The sequence below is a fragment of the Oreochromis aureus genome, linkage group 17 (assembly GCF_013358895.1).
Source record: "Oreochromis aureus strain Israel breed Guangdong linkage group 17, ZZ_aureus, whole genome shotgun sequence".
In the NCBI taxonomy this organism is placed as follows: Eukaryota; Metazoa; Chordata; class Actinopteri; order Cichliformes; family Cichlidae; genus Oreochromis; species Oreochromis aureus.
Genome location: NC_052958.1, coordinates 39,835,465 through 39,852,672, shown reverse-complemented (window position 1 = coordinate 39,852,672; position 17,208 = coordinate 39,835,465). Strand labels below are relative to the sequence as shown.

The window sequence follows — 17,208 nt, the reverse complement described above, 5'->3', positions numbered from 1 at the left end:
GCTAGGGACATAGGGGACTCTAACCCACAAAATGACCATCACACGAGACCAGATGACCAACGGACTCTAACCCACACAATGACCAAATTCTATCATTCTAAGAGTTCACTTAGCAGTCCAACTGCTTTCTTTTCATTCCTTTATTCTCATTACTCAGTACTGTCACTTATACTTCATTATCATTACTTCAACCGTAAACTTCATGAAAACTTCACCAAAATTAAAAACAGACATTCACGAGTAATTACAGTGACCAGGCTTTTAATTTGACATGCCCAATGTGACACCTTTTGGAAATATATTTCAACAGGCAGTGTCTTACCTTTAAATGCCCCGGGAATGCCTGCTCACTTTCACCACTGATTACCGCCTGCCCGTCCAATTACCACGGACCCCGGATCTCTCCGCTCACCCCAACATTCCTCTCTCTCACCGAACGAGCCCCCAAATGTTAAGGGTTCAATGTTGAGAGAGGAATCCAAAATAACCACAGATCCGGTCCGTGTGCAATTTGACGGCATTTTAATGAACACATGTGTGAGTTCAACAACCCAATCAGTATTGAACTGCTTTTACCATATTCAAACAACGGTTTTATAGGGTTAAGCTAGTACAGCCCCTTTTCTGTTGCTAGGCAGATTTAATACAGCATACGCCAGCCTAAACCACAAATGTTCTGTCAACAACCTTAACATAGTTTTAAAGAACATAGTCTTCGGTCGGTGCCTCCCTCAGCTCTGCTCGCTGTCGCTATCTCCTGGGACATCTGTTGCACTTCCTCTAAGCACGCCGGCACACACCCTGCACTTGCAGCAAAAATACATCTTCACTTCTCTGCCCTACCAAAATAGATCTATTATGGTGTGCATGTGTGTGTGTGTCTGCAGTGTATGCTATGTATGTGTCATGACCTCTCCTGCACTCCGGCTCACCTCACACCCCTCGCCCCTAGCTAGACATAAGGCCTGTGCTCAGCACAGTTGAACTATGTGTGACTTCTAAATGTCACACTCAAATGATGATACTCAAAACATGAAGGAAACTTACTCAAACTGAACATAAATGAAACTTAAGACTTACTCAAAAGGATATAAGTGATAAATGATACAAACTTAACTCTTAGCTCTAAAGAATATAAGGATATAAGGATATAACTCCAGGCATATGTCATGTAAGCAGGTGTGTTGCAATTCCTTTCAGAGCTCCTGTCCTCCTCACCGTGTATTGGCAGATCATAACGCCCGCCAAGAGTTTCTGACCTTCACTTGACCAGGAGCCACAGCTCTTTAATAAGCTCAAATGCAATCATGTATAAAAGATTAAAACCATTTTCATAACACAGGTTTTCCTTCTCAGATCTGCCAATATGTTTGCTCCTCCTAATATAGTCTAACAGCAACCCCAAGCAAGCACTCTGACCCTCTCTAGAAATGCCAGCTCCCCCTAAGAACACTCCATGGGTAAAGTCAGGTTCTTCCTTGGTCCCTCTCTCGTGGAAATCTTCTCCTGTAAAGGATAGAAAACACTTTCTCCCTACTACGGCTCTAACTTACTCTGTTCCTCAAGTGCTCTCTTTATTCAAACCTGATTCAACCTAATATTACTCAAAACATGAACCTAATTATGTATTCGTATTCGTAACATTACTCAACCTTTGTAAAACTCTTAAAGCACTGCTTGCACGCCTCTGCAGGCTTCCTGTTGGTTCCTTATCTGATCACCAACATCCTATGCACAAAACTGTCGCTGCTGCTGCAGGTGCCTCTCATCTAAAGTCACCTATCACAAGAAAGTGTATCAAGAAAATCATTATAACGGCTAATTCTACTAAAGGATCAAAGAAAAAGAGATCATCTGGTTCTGAGATCAGAAAACTCGTGTCCACTGTCAGCTCCTTTATTGTGAAGGAATGGTTGTTTTATTGTTTGTATTGAAACACAGGAACAACAAGAACACACACACTTACATACACACACCGCTGGTTTCACGTCAATACAAAAACATCTAAAACCTCAGTACTAGGAGGATCAATAAAACGATCAGGGATCAATCAAAGCAGAAATCAAAACAGATCATTAACCGGTTCCTCTGATATGGATCTGTGGGACGTGGATCAGCTGCCTTGGCTCTGGAGCCTGGATGGAGTTTCTTCAGGGGGTCAAAGGTCAGCAGGGCGGAGATAAAAGATCTCCTCCTCGTCTGCATCACAACCGTAATCTGGATGACACAAATCAATCAATCAATGAAATCAATCAATCAAGGTTACTGTAATGATTTCCAGAATGAAAGTCTGAACCAACTTCCCACCAGCTGCAGAGCTAACACACTCCTCCTCTTCCTCCTCCACAGGAGATGGAGCAGTTGGGGAGCGGGGCTTGTTTCTGCTGCAGAGCCAGGGGCGGGTTGGACTCGGTCTCTGCTGGTGCTTGTGCTTCTGTAACCACTGAGACTGTGCTCTCTACCTGAAAGTTTAACATCAGGCAAACCGGTAAGGAGGGAGTAATACGTAAGAGAGGTGAGGAAGGACACAGGTAAAACAGGCAAGGACGATGCGCACCTGATGAGCTGTTTTCTTCTTCTTTTGTGTGGAGGAAATGAAGTGGCGGAACCTGAAAGAGCAGAAGAGAGAACGTCAGGATTACGTGGAGGACAGGTTAAGGGATAGTCGATACTGATGCCAGGTTATTGATCACAGATCAGCTCAGATACCTCTTGCCCATGATGCTGGTGTTGGCTGCAAGGTCTTGGTTACCGCCACTGGTCTTCTGGTGGCGGTTGAGTCGCTTTTTGTGCTGCGGTGGTATCGGGGTGTGGTCGGGGAGCTGCTCAGACTTCCTGTCCCTCGGTTCAGGTCTCTGAGGACGCCATAGTTGATCTTACTGGAGATCTTCTTCTTCTCCAACATTCTCTTGATCGCCTCACCTGCTGTCAATGTCTCGATCTGGTCCCGCTTCTAGACTTCTTCTTCTGACAAAACATACACCCCACGGGTCACAGATCAGGTGGGTGGAGCTTCAGGCGAGGCTCTAGATTGAATGCTGGTTTCACTCACCTTCTCCTTGTAGGTGCCCTCCTCCTTCTCTTTGTTTATCTGCTCCTGTTTCTCTGGAAACACAAACGCAAATCAATCAGAATCAGTAATCAGTAACACCCATCAATGATTGCTGATGAGCACCTTCCTGCTCCTTCAGGTATTCAGGGTTCTGCTTGATCCACAGCTCCATCTTCACCTGAACCTCCTTCTCATTTAGGATGTACTGCAACACACAGAATGGGCCAGTCCAAAAACAGCACGTATAGATGGGTCCTTTCACACTAAAAGTTGCTCAGGTGCCTTTGTACCTGTGGAAACATTAACTGACCTTATCGATTTTTTGATCGTCGATATCTTTCAGGTCCAGCTCCTCGCTCTGCGGGTAGTCACCTGAAAGCAAACGCAGAGCTTGATTCTCACGAACCATCTCTGACTCCCCTATGATGTAATGGTGATGTCACCATTCTGTTACAGTGGTTATCCTCACCGAGCACTCTCCCGCCACTCTCTGATGTGTCCGAGGTCTGGAAAGTCTGCTGGAGGCTCAGGCTAGCGGCGCTCGGCAGTTTTCCTGGAATGGAGGTCAGATAGGCAGCCTGACGGTGGGGTCCCATCGACTCTTCTCTGGCACCGCCTCCTGATCTCCGGGTCACGCCCGTCCCCCTCCTCCTCCTGGATCACCTGACACAGGAAGTCCTCGGTCAGGTGGTGGTGGCGACTTGAATTCCACGCCCGCCTTCTCGACCTCCTCAGGCTTGGATGGCAGGGACAAACGTCGCCGTTGTCCTCGGGTCTGAAAACAGACAAGATGGAGACAGCTATGACTGTGTGGGCGGGGAGATGGTGAGGTGACCCAGCATCAGAACTGACCGACTTCTTTGGTGTAAGTGGTGTAGATTCCTCTGAGTTTGGGCCGACTCTTCTCCAGCTCGGTTTCGATCTCGTCCTTGTAGCAGCTGATCTCTCCTGATGATGACAGGAAACGCATCGTGATTCAAAGATTCCAAGCCCTCCCCACACACACACCTGAGGCAGCCCACCCAGGTAAAAAAGGACAAACTGACCTTCAACCTCATCCAGTTTCTTAGCCAGCTCCTGCTCTAACTGCAAGAAACCAGGAAGCACAGACTGGTTAGCCAATCGGAGACCTAGCTGCTGCAGCCAATCAGAGACAAAGATGTACCTGCTGCATTTTGGCTTCTTGCTGTGCAGCGGTGAAGGATGGGGGGTCACACTCCTGCTCCAGATCTACTTTCATGAACTCATCGATGGTCAGCTGACTGGTGGGCATGTCCTCAAACTCAGTTAACCTGCAGGGAGGGAAAGGCGCTGAGATCTACTTCCTGTTTTGGTGGGAGTCAGGTGTACTCAGGTGTTTGTGTGGCTCACCTCTTCCTCAGTATGGCCTGGTAGATGATCTTCACCACGCCGATCACGTCCTTCACCGAACGCTGAAACATATGCATCCGAGCTGCTATCAGGAGTGCTGAGGAGGAGGAAGAGGAGGAGCGTTAATGTCTGCTTTGTGCACGTTGCCGCTGACGTTTGTTGCTATAGTGAAAACTTCCACGTTTCACCTGCTCCACAGAGTCCGGAGGGTCGGCGTCCCGTGTGCATCCAGTCCCTCTTCATCCTCTGTACGAGACGAAGAGCTGTCATGGAAACCTCATGAGTCTTCGCCCCGAACTCCAACATGTGAGCAAAGCGAGGAATATACAGGCAGGGGTCTGAGGAGAAGGAGGAGTGCTTCACTGTTAATGGTGTATCAGGACTCTATAAGTTAGCTGTGAGTTACACTGACCACACATCACATTGGAGACTGCAGACACTCTGTGGCAGTTTCCCTTCATGACTGCAAACCCTCACTGATCACCACGGTCACTGAAACTACACCGCACCTGAAGAGTGTTCATACTGTCCCAGTGTTCAGCGTCCACTGAGCCGCTTCTGCACTCAGAAGCTGCATTTCTGTGTGTGTCTGCTTGTTAACATGCATAGTATTTTTATTTCTTTATAATAGTGGCTTGGACACGGACATCACCATGGAAACAAACACACTCATCTGTATGTGTCTGTAGCAAACATAAATATACGGACACACACACACCGTATTCAGTGTCCATGGAAACACTTGCGGCTGTGCGTTTGCTATGTTCTTTTCCCGCGCTCTGACACCCTCTTGCGGTGTGGAGCCGTGATGAAGGCAGCGATATGGTATAAGATGGCGTCCGGAGGCAGGCTGCAGCGTTCTGCTCGTTTTAAACGTTAACAGCGGAAGGACGCGGGCACAGTGGACGTCACACAGGTAACCCGCACACCAAAGCTCCGTGACACGCACCACGGGTTCAACGCTGAGAAGCTGGGACGTGATTGGGACTCAGAGCTGCAATTATTGATGATCAAGTGTTACCAGGCAGTGACCCGATCTCCTGTTCACTCGCTATACTGAAGCAGATGTGGTGGCCATGACCTTCTCGGCCACACTGATGATGTTAATAATATCAGCGGTCTGCTGTCTCCAGACCTCTGCCAGTTAGATACTGTTCACTGACTGGATCCATGTTAGTGATCAGAGCTCAATGACCACAGTGCAGACAGGTGAAGCATTACAGACTGCAGCCGAGCTGTTCTCCTCCAGTCTCCCTCAAGGCGAGGAGGTGGAGGTTCTGGAGGCGAAGAAGAGCTTCATCCAGGTGAGCGACCTATGGCTAACTGCTGAGGACATCTATGGAGACAGCGGCAGATGCTGCCACCCCACCTGTACCTGGTGCAATTCCCTTCCATTACACTGCAGGAGTTTACAGATGGGGCAGCGCAGTCGGATCTGTTGTTCACCGCTACCAACAAACCCAGGCTGGAATTCCCCACTGTGAAGCGGGCAGGGCTACTGCCATAGAGGTGCCACTGCTTCCAATCCTCGGCCACCGCAGCAACCAGTGGCGCCACAGGGGCACTGTGACAGCATCCAGTTTGCCGTGGACCGCAGGATTTTTGTAGCTGGGCAGTGGCGGGAAGGCCGAGTAGGTTGTGAGGATTGAATTGAAGAGGCAGGAAATCGTTCTAGCCCAGAAGTTTCTGTCAGATGGGTCAAGCAGCACCTTGTTGTTCAAGCCCCCATGCAGGTAGAGCAGGACACCTTCTACATGGTCAGTGCCGTCTTAGATGGAAATGAGCTGAGTTACTTTGGCCAGGAGGGCATGACTGAAGTGCAGTGTGGGAAAATGACCTTCCAGTTTCAGTGCTCATCAGAAAGTACAGATGGCACCGGGGTGCAGATCCCAGAGGTCATCCTCTACTGTTGAACTGGAACCCGGAGCCAAGGACTCAAGCCAACAGGCAGGAAATCAGAACCTGGAGCTCAGATTCAATCAACGGACCTGGCGATGGGGAGTTGGCAGCTGACTGAACCATGCCGTGGGCGTGAGAGCTGATTGGCTGTTAGCTTTGTTCAAAGTGTTTAGAGCCTCCTGATTCTTTGAGAAAACAAATTAAGAAAGTTGTAGTTTCCTGCTGCTGCCACTAGATGTGGCTCTCACACCGAGGGTGAATTTCAGCTTTTTCTGTGTGTTGTGGACAATGAGTTGTACTTGTTGTGTTCAAGGTTACATCATTATGTGTAAAATGAAAATAAAAATGTGAATGTGACGAGAAATTACTTCAAGCCTGTATTCGGTAGAAAAGAATTGCAGAGAGAAAGTAAAAAGTTGAAACTGATAAATGTGATTGCTGTTGTTTTTTTCAGTTTCATTTTTTCTGGATGTCGGCACATGTTGCTGTTTATCACACTTTACATGACCTGTAAGACTGCATTCTTTGTTTTTCCAGTGTTAAGTGCTTTAAATAAATAAAACAAGTAAATGGCTCACCAATGGCAGGAGCATTGATGCAGAGCTCACAAGCCAGCAGCAGGAAGGTCTTTCTCAGGATGTAGACATCCACCTGGACACACAGCATAGAGGTCACACCTCAATGACTCCACTCAGAGTCCGCTGAAAGCAGCTGAGGCTCGGTCTTACCTGCAGCAGATCGCTGAGGTCCAGCAGCATGTCTGAGGCTCATCTAAGGAAAACCCACTGAAGGTTTGGAGGTGAAAAGTCAGAATGAAGCCTGTAACCTGTAACTGTGTTTTGACTGAGTTTGTGTTTGATTTCAAACCTCAGGTTTGTTTCATCGTTGGTGGTGTTTTTAATGACTTCACACTTCAGAACAGAAACTTATCAAACGTGAATGAAAACCCGTCAGTGTCAGATGTAACGCTGTTACCTGTTCCAGATGTTGCAGATTATCTTAAACAGCACAACATCTGCGGCACGTTCAGGTGATGGAGGCCTGAATGTGCCGCAGATGGATCAGCTCCTGTGACAAACCTGCATCCACCTGCAGCTGATGAAAGTCTGACGTCCGTCTCCTCTCAGGGTTTTAAAAGAGGAGATGAGCTGCACACCTGAGCTACAGGTGAGGAAACCAGGTCAGCGGTTCACCTGGCTGCATGTAAACAGACTCCAGGCTGTCGTGCTTTCAGATTTCTGGGTTGTCTCTGCGATTTGCACATGCTCAGTGGGTCAGAGTGGTCGCTAGGATACGTGGGGTGCCCTCAGTGCAACACACAAGGTAGAGGCAGGCGGCGATGACGTGCTCTGTCTTGTGGCCCCAGGTCAGGTGTTTGCTAACGACCAGCTTGAAGAAGTTGAAGGCGGTGTCGAGGTGGTGCTGGTTGAGCTGCAGCTGACTGCCCATTTGCTGGATCTGACGCTTACCTGCATACACAAAGGCTTGTTACGCCTGTGGCTCACCGGGACATCCCGCTTCCAAACAGCCACAGGACTCACCGTTCTGAAGCATCTGGGCTCGCAACTCTTTACCGCTGCTCTTGTGTGAAACAGAACCAAGGAGGACTTTGATCTTTGACCCTATCACTGTAGTTGCTGCAGAGCATTTTGGGTAAAGACGGGTTAGTGTTATTCTGCTAAAGAGTAAAAACAGAAAGATCCAAGCAGCAGTTCAGGTAAGGAGGGTGTCACACTCGGCTTCCTGCACCTATGTCAGAGTCCACAGGTGTCCTGCACGCTGAGCGCAACCCTGCTGAGCACCTCGCTTCAGCTTGGGTTCAGGATCTGGTTTTATTCAGCAGACTTTCAGCTGCTGAATCATTCAGTCTGGATTTTTTCCTAATCAGACCCACCTCCGCTGTGTTTCTCCTGTACTCCCATACAGATGTGCTCAGAGGTTTACAGACACTCATCACAGGCATGAAGTCCGAAGCTGCTCCAGGGTGGAATGATTGTACAACATGTTTACTGACTTAAAAATTCAGTTCAGTTCAGTGTTATTTATACAGCGCCAAATCACAACAACAGTCACCTCAGGCGCTTTTATATTGTAAGGCAGACCCTACAATAATACACACAGAGAAAACCCAACAATCACATGACCCCTATGAGCAAGCACTTTTACGCCAGTGGGAAGGAAAACTCCCTTTAACAGGAAGAAACCTCCGCAGAACCAGGCTCAGGGAGGGCGGGCCATCTGCTGCGACCGGTTGGGGTGAGAGAAGGAAGACAGGATAAAGACATGCTGTGGAAGAGAGACAGAGATTAATAACAAGGATGATTCAGTGCAGAGAGGTCTATTAACACATAGTGAGTGAAAAAGAAACACCCAGTGCATCATGGGTATCCCCCAGCAGCCTACACCTATTGCAGCATAAAACAAGTTTCTGTGTATTTTGGTTTAGTATCTTTATGTCTTTCTGCTAGGACCTGCTAGGACACACACACCATTAGTTAATGGTGTGTGTGTGTGTGCGCGGATGGCTGGGACATGGCCCTGCTCCCTGCTGGATGCTTAGTGCCCTCCCTGGGATGCTGGTGCTTGATGTTTTAGTGTGGTCGTTGGCCCATGCCCTTGGTGGCTCGTAGTGGCCTGTATGTATCTGTGTATTTTCTAATTTTTCTGTTCTACATGCTGTATGTTTGTCTTGTTTACTTTTTTTTTTTTTTATCTCTTACAGGTGCAGCAGTTGGCTTATACATTGTGCATTTCTGTTTCTTTCTGTTTGGTCTGTGGTTCCAGTGAAACATTTTAAGAGGAAGAACGAGCAGACTTCCACTCTTGTATGATGGACATCAGTTAAGGCCCACGAGGGGAACGCTCAGGCGGACACGTTTCTGATTCTGGATTCGGAACGAGAAGCTTCGAGACACGTTTCTTGTGATGTTTTCTTCTGAAACATGGCACTAATTAAAGTACCTGAACTGGTCAGAAGCCTGCTTCTGTGAAACTTGGATGGACTTCAGCAGACTCACATGGTCTTCCTTATAATCAGCCCTTCCTGTTTCACCCTAACCCGCCAGCCCCCTGTTGGCGTCTCACCATCAGCAGACACAAACTGTCCCACGGCGGACGACACGCCCCGCTTCCCTCCACAAACTGGACCTCGGACACGATGATGTTGTCCTCCAGAACCGAACCGCAGCCGGTGCACACGGTGCTGCCACAGGCCTGGTCCACGTCGATGTCGGACCCCCCGCAGGTCCTGCACACCCGGGAGCTCATGGTGGAGGTCAGAGGTCAGCAGTCCCTGAGGTGAAGAGACCGTTTAGATATCAAGCTTTCACATGACGATAAGTATGAAGGTCACTCTCACTTCCTGTTTCTGATGATGATGTATATGTGTTTAGGATAGCTCCACTGTGCAGTAACTGATGAAGACTCATACAACATTTTAGCCAATTATCTGTCTCCATCTCCTCTGTCACACCAACCCTCTGCAGCTGTGTTCAAAAACCTAGGCTGCATCCTCCTGAGGCCGCATTTGTAGGCCGATTATGTCACAGCGACGCAGCGAAGGCTGTCCCAATTCGTAGACTCCTCCAGATGCGGCCGACAAATGCGTCCTCCTTTTCCCCGAATTTGAAGGATGGGTCGGTGTATCCTTCGTGGCCCAACCTATCCCAGAATTCATAGCATGGCCCAGCCAGTTCCAGTTTCCAACAATGGCGGGCGCTGCTAAGTTTTAATATTACTCTTTCTGGGTCACAAAATAAACTTTTAACATATTTTCAGGCGAGAATGTAGCTGGTTTATCAAGATATCACATATTTGCAAAAGTGTTCGACATTTTCGGAGACGCCTGTTACCCACCAGCTCGATAGCTAGCCAGGGTTTCAGGGTCACTAGAGCCGGCGAGGACATTGAACTCCGCACATCATTTTCAGACCCCCGCGGTCTTTGGCTACTCAGGTTAAACATGATATATAAGTCACTTAGATAACCTAAAAATGTTATTGTTTGGCTTTTTTCAGTGTTTTATTTGTTCCTGAGTAAATCGGTTTGGCTGAGATTAAGTTATAGTTTTCACACATCTGTATAAACGTCAAACAGAAAACTGATTAAACAGAAGTGTGAGATGGTCGAGAGTTTACTCCAGTGTCCTGTTATATCTTAGATAGCAAGGAGCAGACGGCTGAGTTTATTAAACTCCACCAAGACAGCGGTGACGCAAATCAGAAGGCTAGACCGTCCACCCCTCACAGCCTTGCACTTCCGGGTCTTCTCGGCCTTCAAAGGACCCGCCCACGAGACCGCCAAGGCCAGGTCCTCCCAAGGATGCGGTCTAGGTTTTGGGACACAGTGTGCATGTCCTCCTTGACCATGTGCACGACCCTCCTCTGAGCTCTTCCTCTTTTCCTCCTGCCTTACAGCTCCAACTTCATCCTCCACCCTCCCTCCTCTGCACATGCTCAACCCACCTCAGCCTCTCTGACTCTGAGCTGTGCCTTTATGGACCCATTTCCATCCTGCTCACTGAACATGTCCATCACAGCAGGTCTCACCTTCCCTTTCAGTTTTGTTTGTACTCTTCTTCACCTCTCTGTGGATTGTTGACCCTCATGCACCTTCACTACCTCTGCTCCTCCATGTTCACCTTCCTACTTGTCTCCTCTCATTCACACTCGTGTATTCTGTCTTGCTTTTATTCTTTCATACCTCCACCTCTCCAGGTTCTCCTCCATCTGCTCCCAAAACTTGATTGGTTGCAGCTGATGTATGAAACAGTCTGATTGGCTCAGCTATTCAATACTCTGAGAGAAAAGAACAAATCTGATCACTTTTAGTTAAAATGACAAGTATTAAACCCTTTCCAACTTCACTATACCACCACACATCACATCCTGTTCTCTGTCTATCTGTTGGACATGCCCAGGAGTCTGTTTAGCTCCACCCCTTTGCTTTTGTGCCTCCTTGTGCCACACTGAGAACATGGAAGCTGTGGGTTAAGAAGACTCTGCTTAACTTTTAAAAGATTACCATAAATGTAAAGGATATTTCCTCACTTGAATTTATGGTTGTGTTCCACTAGATCCCTTTATTGTTAAATTTGAAGAAATCGAAATACTAAGATGGTAAGTTGATGTTATCCTGACGTTAAAATCAAAATGGCTGTTCTCTCTAGGTAATTTTTTTCATGGGTTTCATCGACAACCCAACCGAGATTCTGTTTGAAGGCACAGCAGTGCTCTCAGTGATTTGGCAGAGAGACACAAGTGCGACAAGTGTGACTGTGCACCCCCCGCCTCGTCTATAAACCTAGTGAACGTCCGGTCACTGTAGCCCCGGGAGTTTGCCTGCAGGGCAAACGGGTCAGCCAAGGATGCAGTCAATATGGGTCTTCACTACATCCTGCATCACCTCGACCAACCTGAGACACACGCCAAGATACTATTCATGGGCTTCAGTTTGGCCTTCAACATCGTCATCCCAGACATGCTCTGCTAGAAGCTCACCCAGCTCACTGTGCCCATCTCCACCTGTCAGTGGATCACCAGCTTCCTGATGCCCAGACCAGCACCGGCCTGCTCCGGGGGTGAGCTCTCTCCCTGCTGCTTCTCCCTCTACATTAATGACTGCACCTTGGGAAGTTCGCAGATGACACCACCGCCATTGTTCTGATCTAGAATGATTACGAGTCTGGGTAGAGACAGCAGGTGGGCCAGCTGGTCCACTGGTGCAGTCAGAACTACGTGGAGCTGAACCCACTCAAGACTGCGGATATTGTACTTCCTACCGTAACTCGGGAAGTACAACCATCATCCAGTCTGTCCTGTGCACACTGATCACTCTCTGGTCCTAGTTCTAGTTTTTTCCTGGTTACATCAGGTACGAACCATCTTTCGCTGTTCTATGACTACATTGTGATATTAAACCTCTGACTGAATCCTCTGTTTAAACACCTGTACCAAACTGGAAACCTGAGAGCGAGACCCAGGTCGGTATTCCAGATGCTGCATCTGCAGATTCATCTGTTTCTGCGAGTTTAAGAGCGAGTAAAATAATTTACCAACAGCAAGACAACAGCAACACAAGGCAAACATAGAAGCATGCAAAAATGATAATCAACTAGCTTAAATCAAGGCCAAAGTAAAAAGATGAGTCTTTAAGCAAGATTTAAAAGCCTGAATAGTATCAGAAGTACAAATGGCAATAGGGAGATTATTCCATAGTCTAGGTGCTGCGATAGCAAAGGTACGATCCCCTCTGGTTTTCAGCCTAGACCTAGGTTGCATTAAGAGCATCTGATTAGAGGATCTTAGTGCTTTTGGGGGGTTATACAAATGGAGAAGTTCTGTTAAATAGCTAGGCGCCATATTGTTTAAAATTTTATAAGTGAGTAGAAGAATTTTAAAATCAATACGAAATTTCACAGGAAGCCAGTGTAAGTTAGCTAAAACCGGAGTGATATGATCATGCATTCTGGCACCTGATAAAGACAATTAAACAATGTATGCAATGTATCTGTGACATTCAAGGTCAGAGGAAAAGATATTTGAATGTCATCGGCATAGCAATGGAAAGAAATATTATACTTTTTGAAAATAGATCCCAAGGGCAACAAGTACAGAGAGAATAACATAGGGCTCAAAACAGACCACTGAGGCACCCCACAGTGAAAGGGGGCAGAAGAGGAGGAATATTGCCTCATAGCAATGGAGAATGACCTCTCTGGGAGATAAGATTTAAACCAAGACAAAGCTGTGCCCTTAAGACCAACTACTTGATCTAATCTTGATAAAAAGATCTTATGAGCTACGGTGTCAAAAGCAGAGGTCAGACCCAGTAATACTAAAACCACAGAGCAACCTGAAACAGCAGTTAAAAGGAGATCATTAAAAACTCTTAGCAAAGCAGTCTCAGTACTATGTTGACGCTTAAAGCCAGACTGGAACTTTTCACTAATACCATTGGTATCTAAGAAGGTCTGAAGTTGTTTACAGACTACTTTTTCCAGGATTTTTGACATCAAGGAAAGTTTAGAAATCGGCCTATAATTGGAAAGAACACTGGAGTCAAGATTAGTCTTCTTAATAACAGGTTGTACAACAGCAGGCTTGAAGGCAGACGGTACACAGCCTGAAGACATTGATGCATTCAATATGAATAAAATACAAGGTCCAATAGTGTTCAGCGCTTCCTTGAAAATGCGGGCTGGAAGAATATCATGTGGGGAGTTGGAGATTGTTAAGTGATCAATTATTTCCTTTACATCCAAACACAGGCTCAAACTGCTGGAAAACAGCAGAGTATGGAGGCATGGGACACATGACTCAGGAGCCGTAGTTTTACACTCCAACTTTATTCACCTCCAAACATGAACTGAGCATATTCCGCCCAAACACAACAGAACCCTTCTTCCAAGCTTGGGTGTGAGTGGAGCCCTCTAGTGGGTCGCCACAGGAGCATTTAAAAGCTGGAGCTGGATGTGAGACTACCGGTGAAAACGGGGCCCTTAACGTTGTAACTTTATCAATAAAATGCCTTAAGAAATGTTCACAAAGGGACGAGGAGGCCTCCTTATATGTGGTAGCACAAGGATCAATTAGAGTTAAAAATGTTAAAAGGGCGCGAGGTTTGTGGCAATTGGTCAAAATAAGACCTGACAGAAAGGCAGATTTAGCAGCTTTCACGGTCTTCTGATATTTTGCTAAACAATTACGAAGAATTTCCAGGACATTTGAAGTTTGTCCTTTTTCCACTTCCTCTCAGCGCGACGGCATTCACGCCTGAGAGCATGGGTAGTTTCATTCAGCCAGGGCTGATATAACAACTTAGTACGCTTTGTCTTTGTAGGAGCCACAGTGTCCAAAATAGAAGAGCATGTGGAATTAAAAAGATTGGTAAGCTCATTAACCGATAAATCCAAAAGACGTCTGGAGTCGTAAAGGGCAGAGTTGGTAAAAAAAAGAGCAGAGAAATTAGCAGTAGTAACAGAATTAATCGAGCGCATCTGACGCTAGGAGCCGTCACCGTTCAGCTCCATATGTCTTAGCAACATGAAACATAACCGAAAAATGTCATATAAACAACGGTCCAAGTCCAGTCAAAGGGTTTTTCCCTTTAACTATATTTAAATATTTATAATCAGCATCGGATGCAGCATCTGGAACATGTAAACAAATCTAACCGGCTATCCATTAAAGATAGATAAAGATTAAAGAAGTCCAGACGCTTTCTTTCCAAGCTCCTTACTACGATGACCTGGATGACTGAGAATCTTAACAGACATCTAATCGGCTATCCTGAAACACCGGGACCGGATCCACTCACCGGGAAAACTTCAGAGTCTGGTCCCTTAGAAACTGTGTTCCGTCCCAGAACCCATCCGGTCTCCTTATCGGCTGCTAATAACGGTTATTGATCAGTTATTGATCACTGACTGCTTCCAGATCGCAGTTTTCGCGCTGGAGTGACGTCAACTCACTGGGCAGGGGCGATTTTAGCCCATTTTTAACCAGTAAGATTTCTTACTTGTTTTTGACAATATTTGCTGTTTGTGTGACACACTACTAAAAAATATAAAAGCATACAGTACTTGGTTGAGACGTAACATTTTAACAACAAAAGTATAGATATCCCCCCCTCCCAAAATGGTTTGTTCCAGCTCGGTTTCCGCTGCTCTGGCTCCGTTGCTGCCAGAGCGATGGTGGCTGAGACGCAGCGGAGCGGAGCTGTAAGTGCCTGGCTTAAAACAGGGCATGTTAGCTGCATTTACCTTCCGTTACTCTTTATATAGTTAGGTAGGAGTCAGACCATGTTTCTTTTAAGCTGAAAACCTTACACCAGGTAACCTGCAGTGTGGGAAACGTGTTTTCCTACGATGTTTGCTACCGTACAATCCCTCCTGCTCTGTAGTAAAATCAGCAACATTTGACCGTCCTGTTGCTCCCATTGAAATTTATACAGCCTATTTAAAATCTGAAACTGAACATTTTCCGTAGCCTGCTGTTTTTACCACTGTCCTGTTTGAAATGGATACTAACTAGCTAACTGACTGAATGCCCATTAACCTTATAACTCTTGTGTGTGTGTGTGTGTGTGTGTGTGTGTACAGAGAGACAGCCAGGTTCATAATGGAAGTTTTTTCAAAAAAAGGAGCCACATTCAGGTAAAAGTGTAAAATCAAATAATCCGTTAATCAAGAATAATGTTGGATCAGTGTTTCAATATTTATATCTTTTATTAGATGTTCTTGTGGTTTGGTTATTTGCCTTTTGGTTGAAAGTACACTGAGAGAGGACTTTTTGTTAGTGATCTTAATAGTATTTTTTCATATTAATGTAATTTTTTTTTATCTAATTGAATACAATCTATTTGTGTATGATTGTCAGTCCAAAGAGGGAGAGAGGAAAGAGGGGAACATGAGGAGAAAGTACAAGGTCAGGAAGAACCAGGTAAGAAAACGGACAGGGAATAGTGACAGGCACAACAGAAACTATTAACCTGACAAAGAGAAAAAACCTGATTTTACTCACACAATCTGGAAGTTTTGTCCTCGCTATATTAAAGCTGCTATACAGAATCTGCAAAACAAACTGGGTTGAAACATTTTTGACCCTCTTTAACAACATTCCAACATAACGTGATAATTTATTGGGGAGATTAAAATTAATGATATATTTTTATGTGGTTCAGCCACAACTCTACTAAAACCTCAGCCAGTAATAGGTAGGCCAACTTTTGGACCATCTAGTTGTCTGTGTGAATGCCGCAGTACATACATCACATTTGCGCACTATCAGAAAGTGCCAAACAGCCCTGGTGGAGTGAGGAGCTGTAAAGAAAAGCAGAGTGCTCTGTTTATATTCTAAAAATGTTTAAGCTAGCTTGTTTCAAAGATTCTGTACTGCAGCTTTAAATGTTTTCCAAAAGCACACACACACTTCTCCAAAAGTTGATTCTGTTCATCTGGATGTAGCGTTTTGTGGGAGAAACGTTTCATCACTCATCCAAGTGACTTTTTCAGTCTCAGCTGATTGCAGGTTTCCCCAATCTTATAAACAGTACATTTGCATAGTGACTGAAACCAGCCCACTGAAGGAACAATGGGCTGGGAGGTCAGTTCCTTAATCTTAATCACACATACACTTATCAGTTATTCTCAAACTTTTTACAGTGTGTACCACCTGATAAAAATGTCAAGCTCTCCCAAGTACCACTATGAAAGCATGAAACTCATAAATCTTACAACACAAAATTAGTATTAGTAAATTAGTAAAATTAGTATCTGCAGTAACGATTTTACCACAGGTAAAGTTGCCTCCATTTTTATATTTTTTTTTTATCAATATTTTGTAATAATTTGCACAGAGATGGTAAAATTATGATGACTGATAACGAAGAAGAAGACAACAGATGACGAGGACAGGGAGGAACATGGGTTTAAATGCACAAAGGAGACAGTCAGAAAGAACTCAGGACAACTGGAGACATTTAAGGATGCAGGGACTGACAGAGACAGGGAAGAAGTCTGATTGTGACGAGTAAAGTTTATCTTGCCTGGCTGGGCAACTCTGTGGGTGCTCAGCACCCCCAAAGCTCTGATCCTAGAATCGCCCCTGTATTTTTCTTTTCTTACATTTCTCCATACTTGGCCTACCCGGGGTTGAAAGTCTCGATACATGCACGGCATTTTGGCGGGTGCACCAGCTTCCACGTTATGCAACGGTTATTTTGAACAATGAAAATAATAAAATCTAATTTTATTTTAATATTTCAAGATCACAATAATCTTCCAATTTAGTTCTACAATTTAAAAAGTAGCCAAGAAAAAAAATACACTTCAAATAAATACTTATCATTTATTGTCCCAAGCCACGTGGAGCCGCAGAGTATAAGGA

General features: G+C 45.7%; 2 protein-coding genes and 1 long non-coding RNA gene across 3 annotated transcripts in view; 1 reads left to right on the top strand and 2 right to left on the bottom strand.

Moving 5' to 3' along the window:
• Window positions 1-2,381: 2,381 nt before the first annotated feature.
• On the bottom strand, window positions 2,382-2,797 carry LOC120433971. The gene is made up of 3 exons (XR_005608870.1): window positions 2,710-2,797; window positions 2,558-2,609; window positions 2,382-2,462 (listed from the first exon to the last, which is right to left on the bottom strand). It is a non-coding gene; the product is annotated as an uncharacterized LOC120433971 (long non-coding RNA).
• A 37-nt stretch (window positions 2,798-2,834) lies between these two features.
• On the bottom strand, window positions 2,835-10,774 carry LOC120433859 (transcription factor IIIB 90 kDa subunit-like). Its single transcript, XM_039600813.1, has 17 exons — window positions 10,568-10,774; window positions 9,407-9,614; window positions 7,864-7,959; window positions 7,618-7,791; window positions 7,051-7,082; window positions 6,901-6,973; window positions 4,612-4,761; window positions 4,424-4,520; window positions 4,218-4,344; window positions 4,099-4,138; window positions 3,909-4,000; window positions 3,754-3,827; window positions 3,522-3,706; window positions 3,363-3,424; window positions 3,176-3,257; window positions 3,053-3,105; window positions 2,835-2,967 (listed from the first exon to the last, which is right to left on the bottom strand). The coding sequence occupies exons 1-17, from the start codon at window positions 10,772-10,774 to the stop codon at window positions 2,929-2,931; spliced, it is 1,791 nt and encodes a 596-aa protein (XP_039456747.1). The 3' UTR covers window positions 2,835-2,928.
• Window positions 10,775-15,728: 4,954 nt separating this feature from the next.
• LOC120433970 (ryanodine receptor 2-like) overlaps window positions 15,729-17,208 on the top strand; it is a 36,152-nt gene continuing 34,672 nt past the window's right edge. The window contains exon 1 of the mRNA XM_039601207.1: window positions 15,729-15,762. Coding sequence (XP_039457141.1) covers window positions 15,730-15,762 — 33 coding nt within the window. The 5' untranslated portion in view covers window position 15,729. The remainder of the gene's footprint in view (window positions 15,763-17,208) is intronic.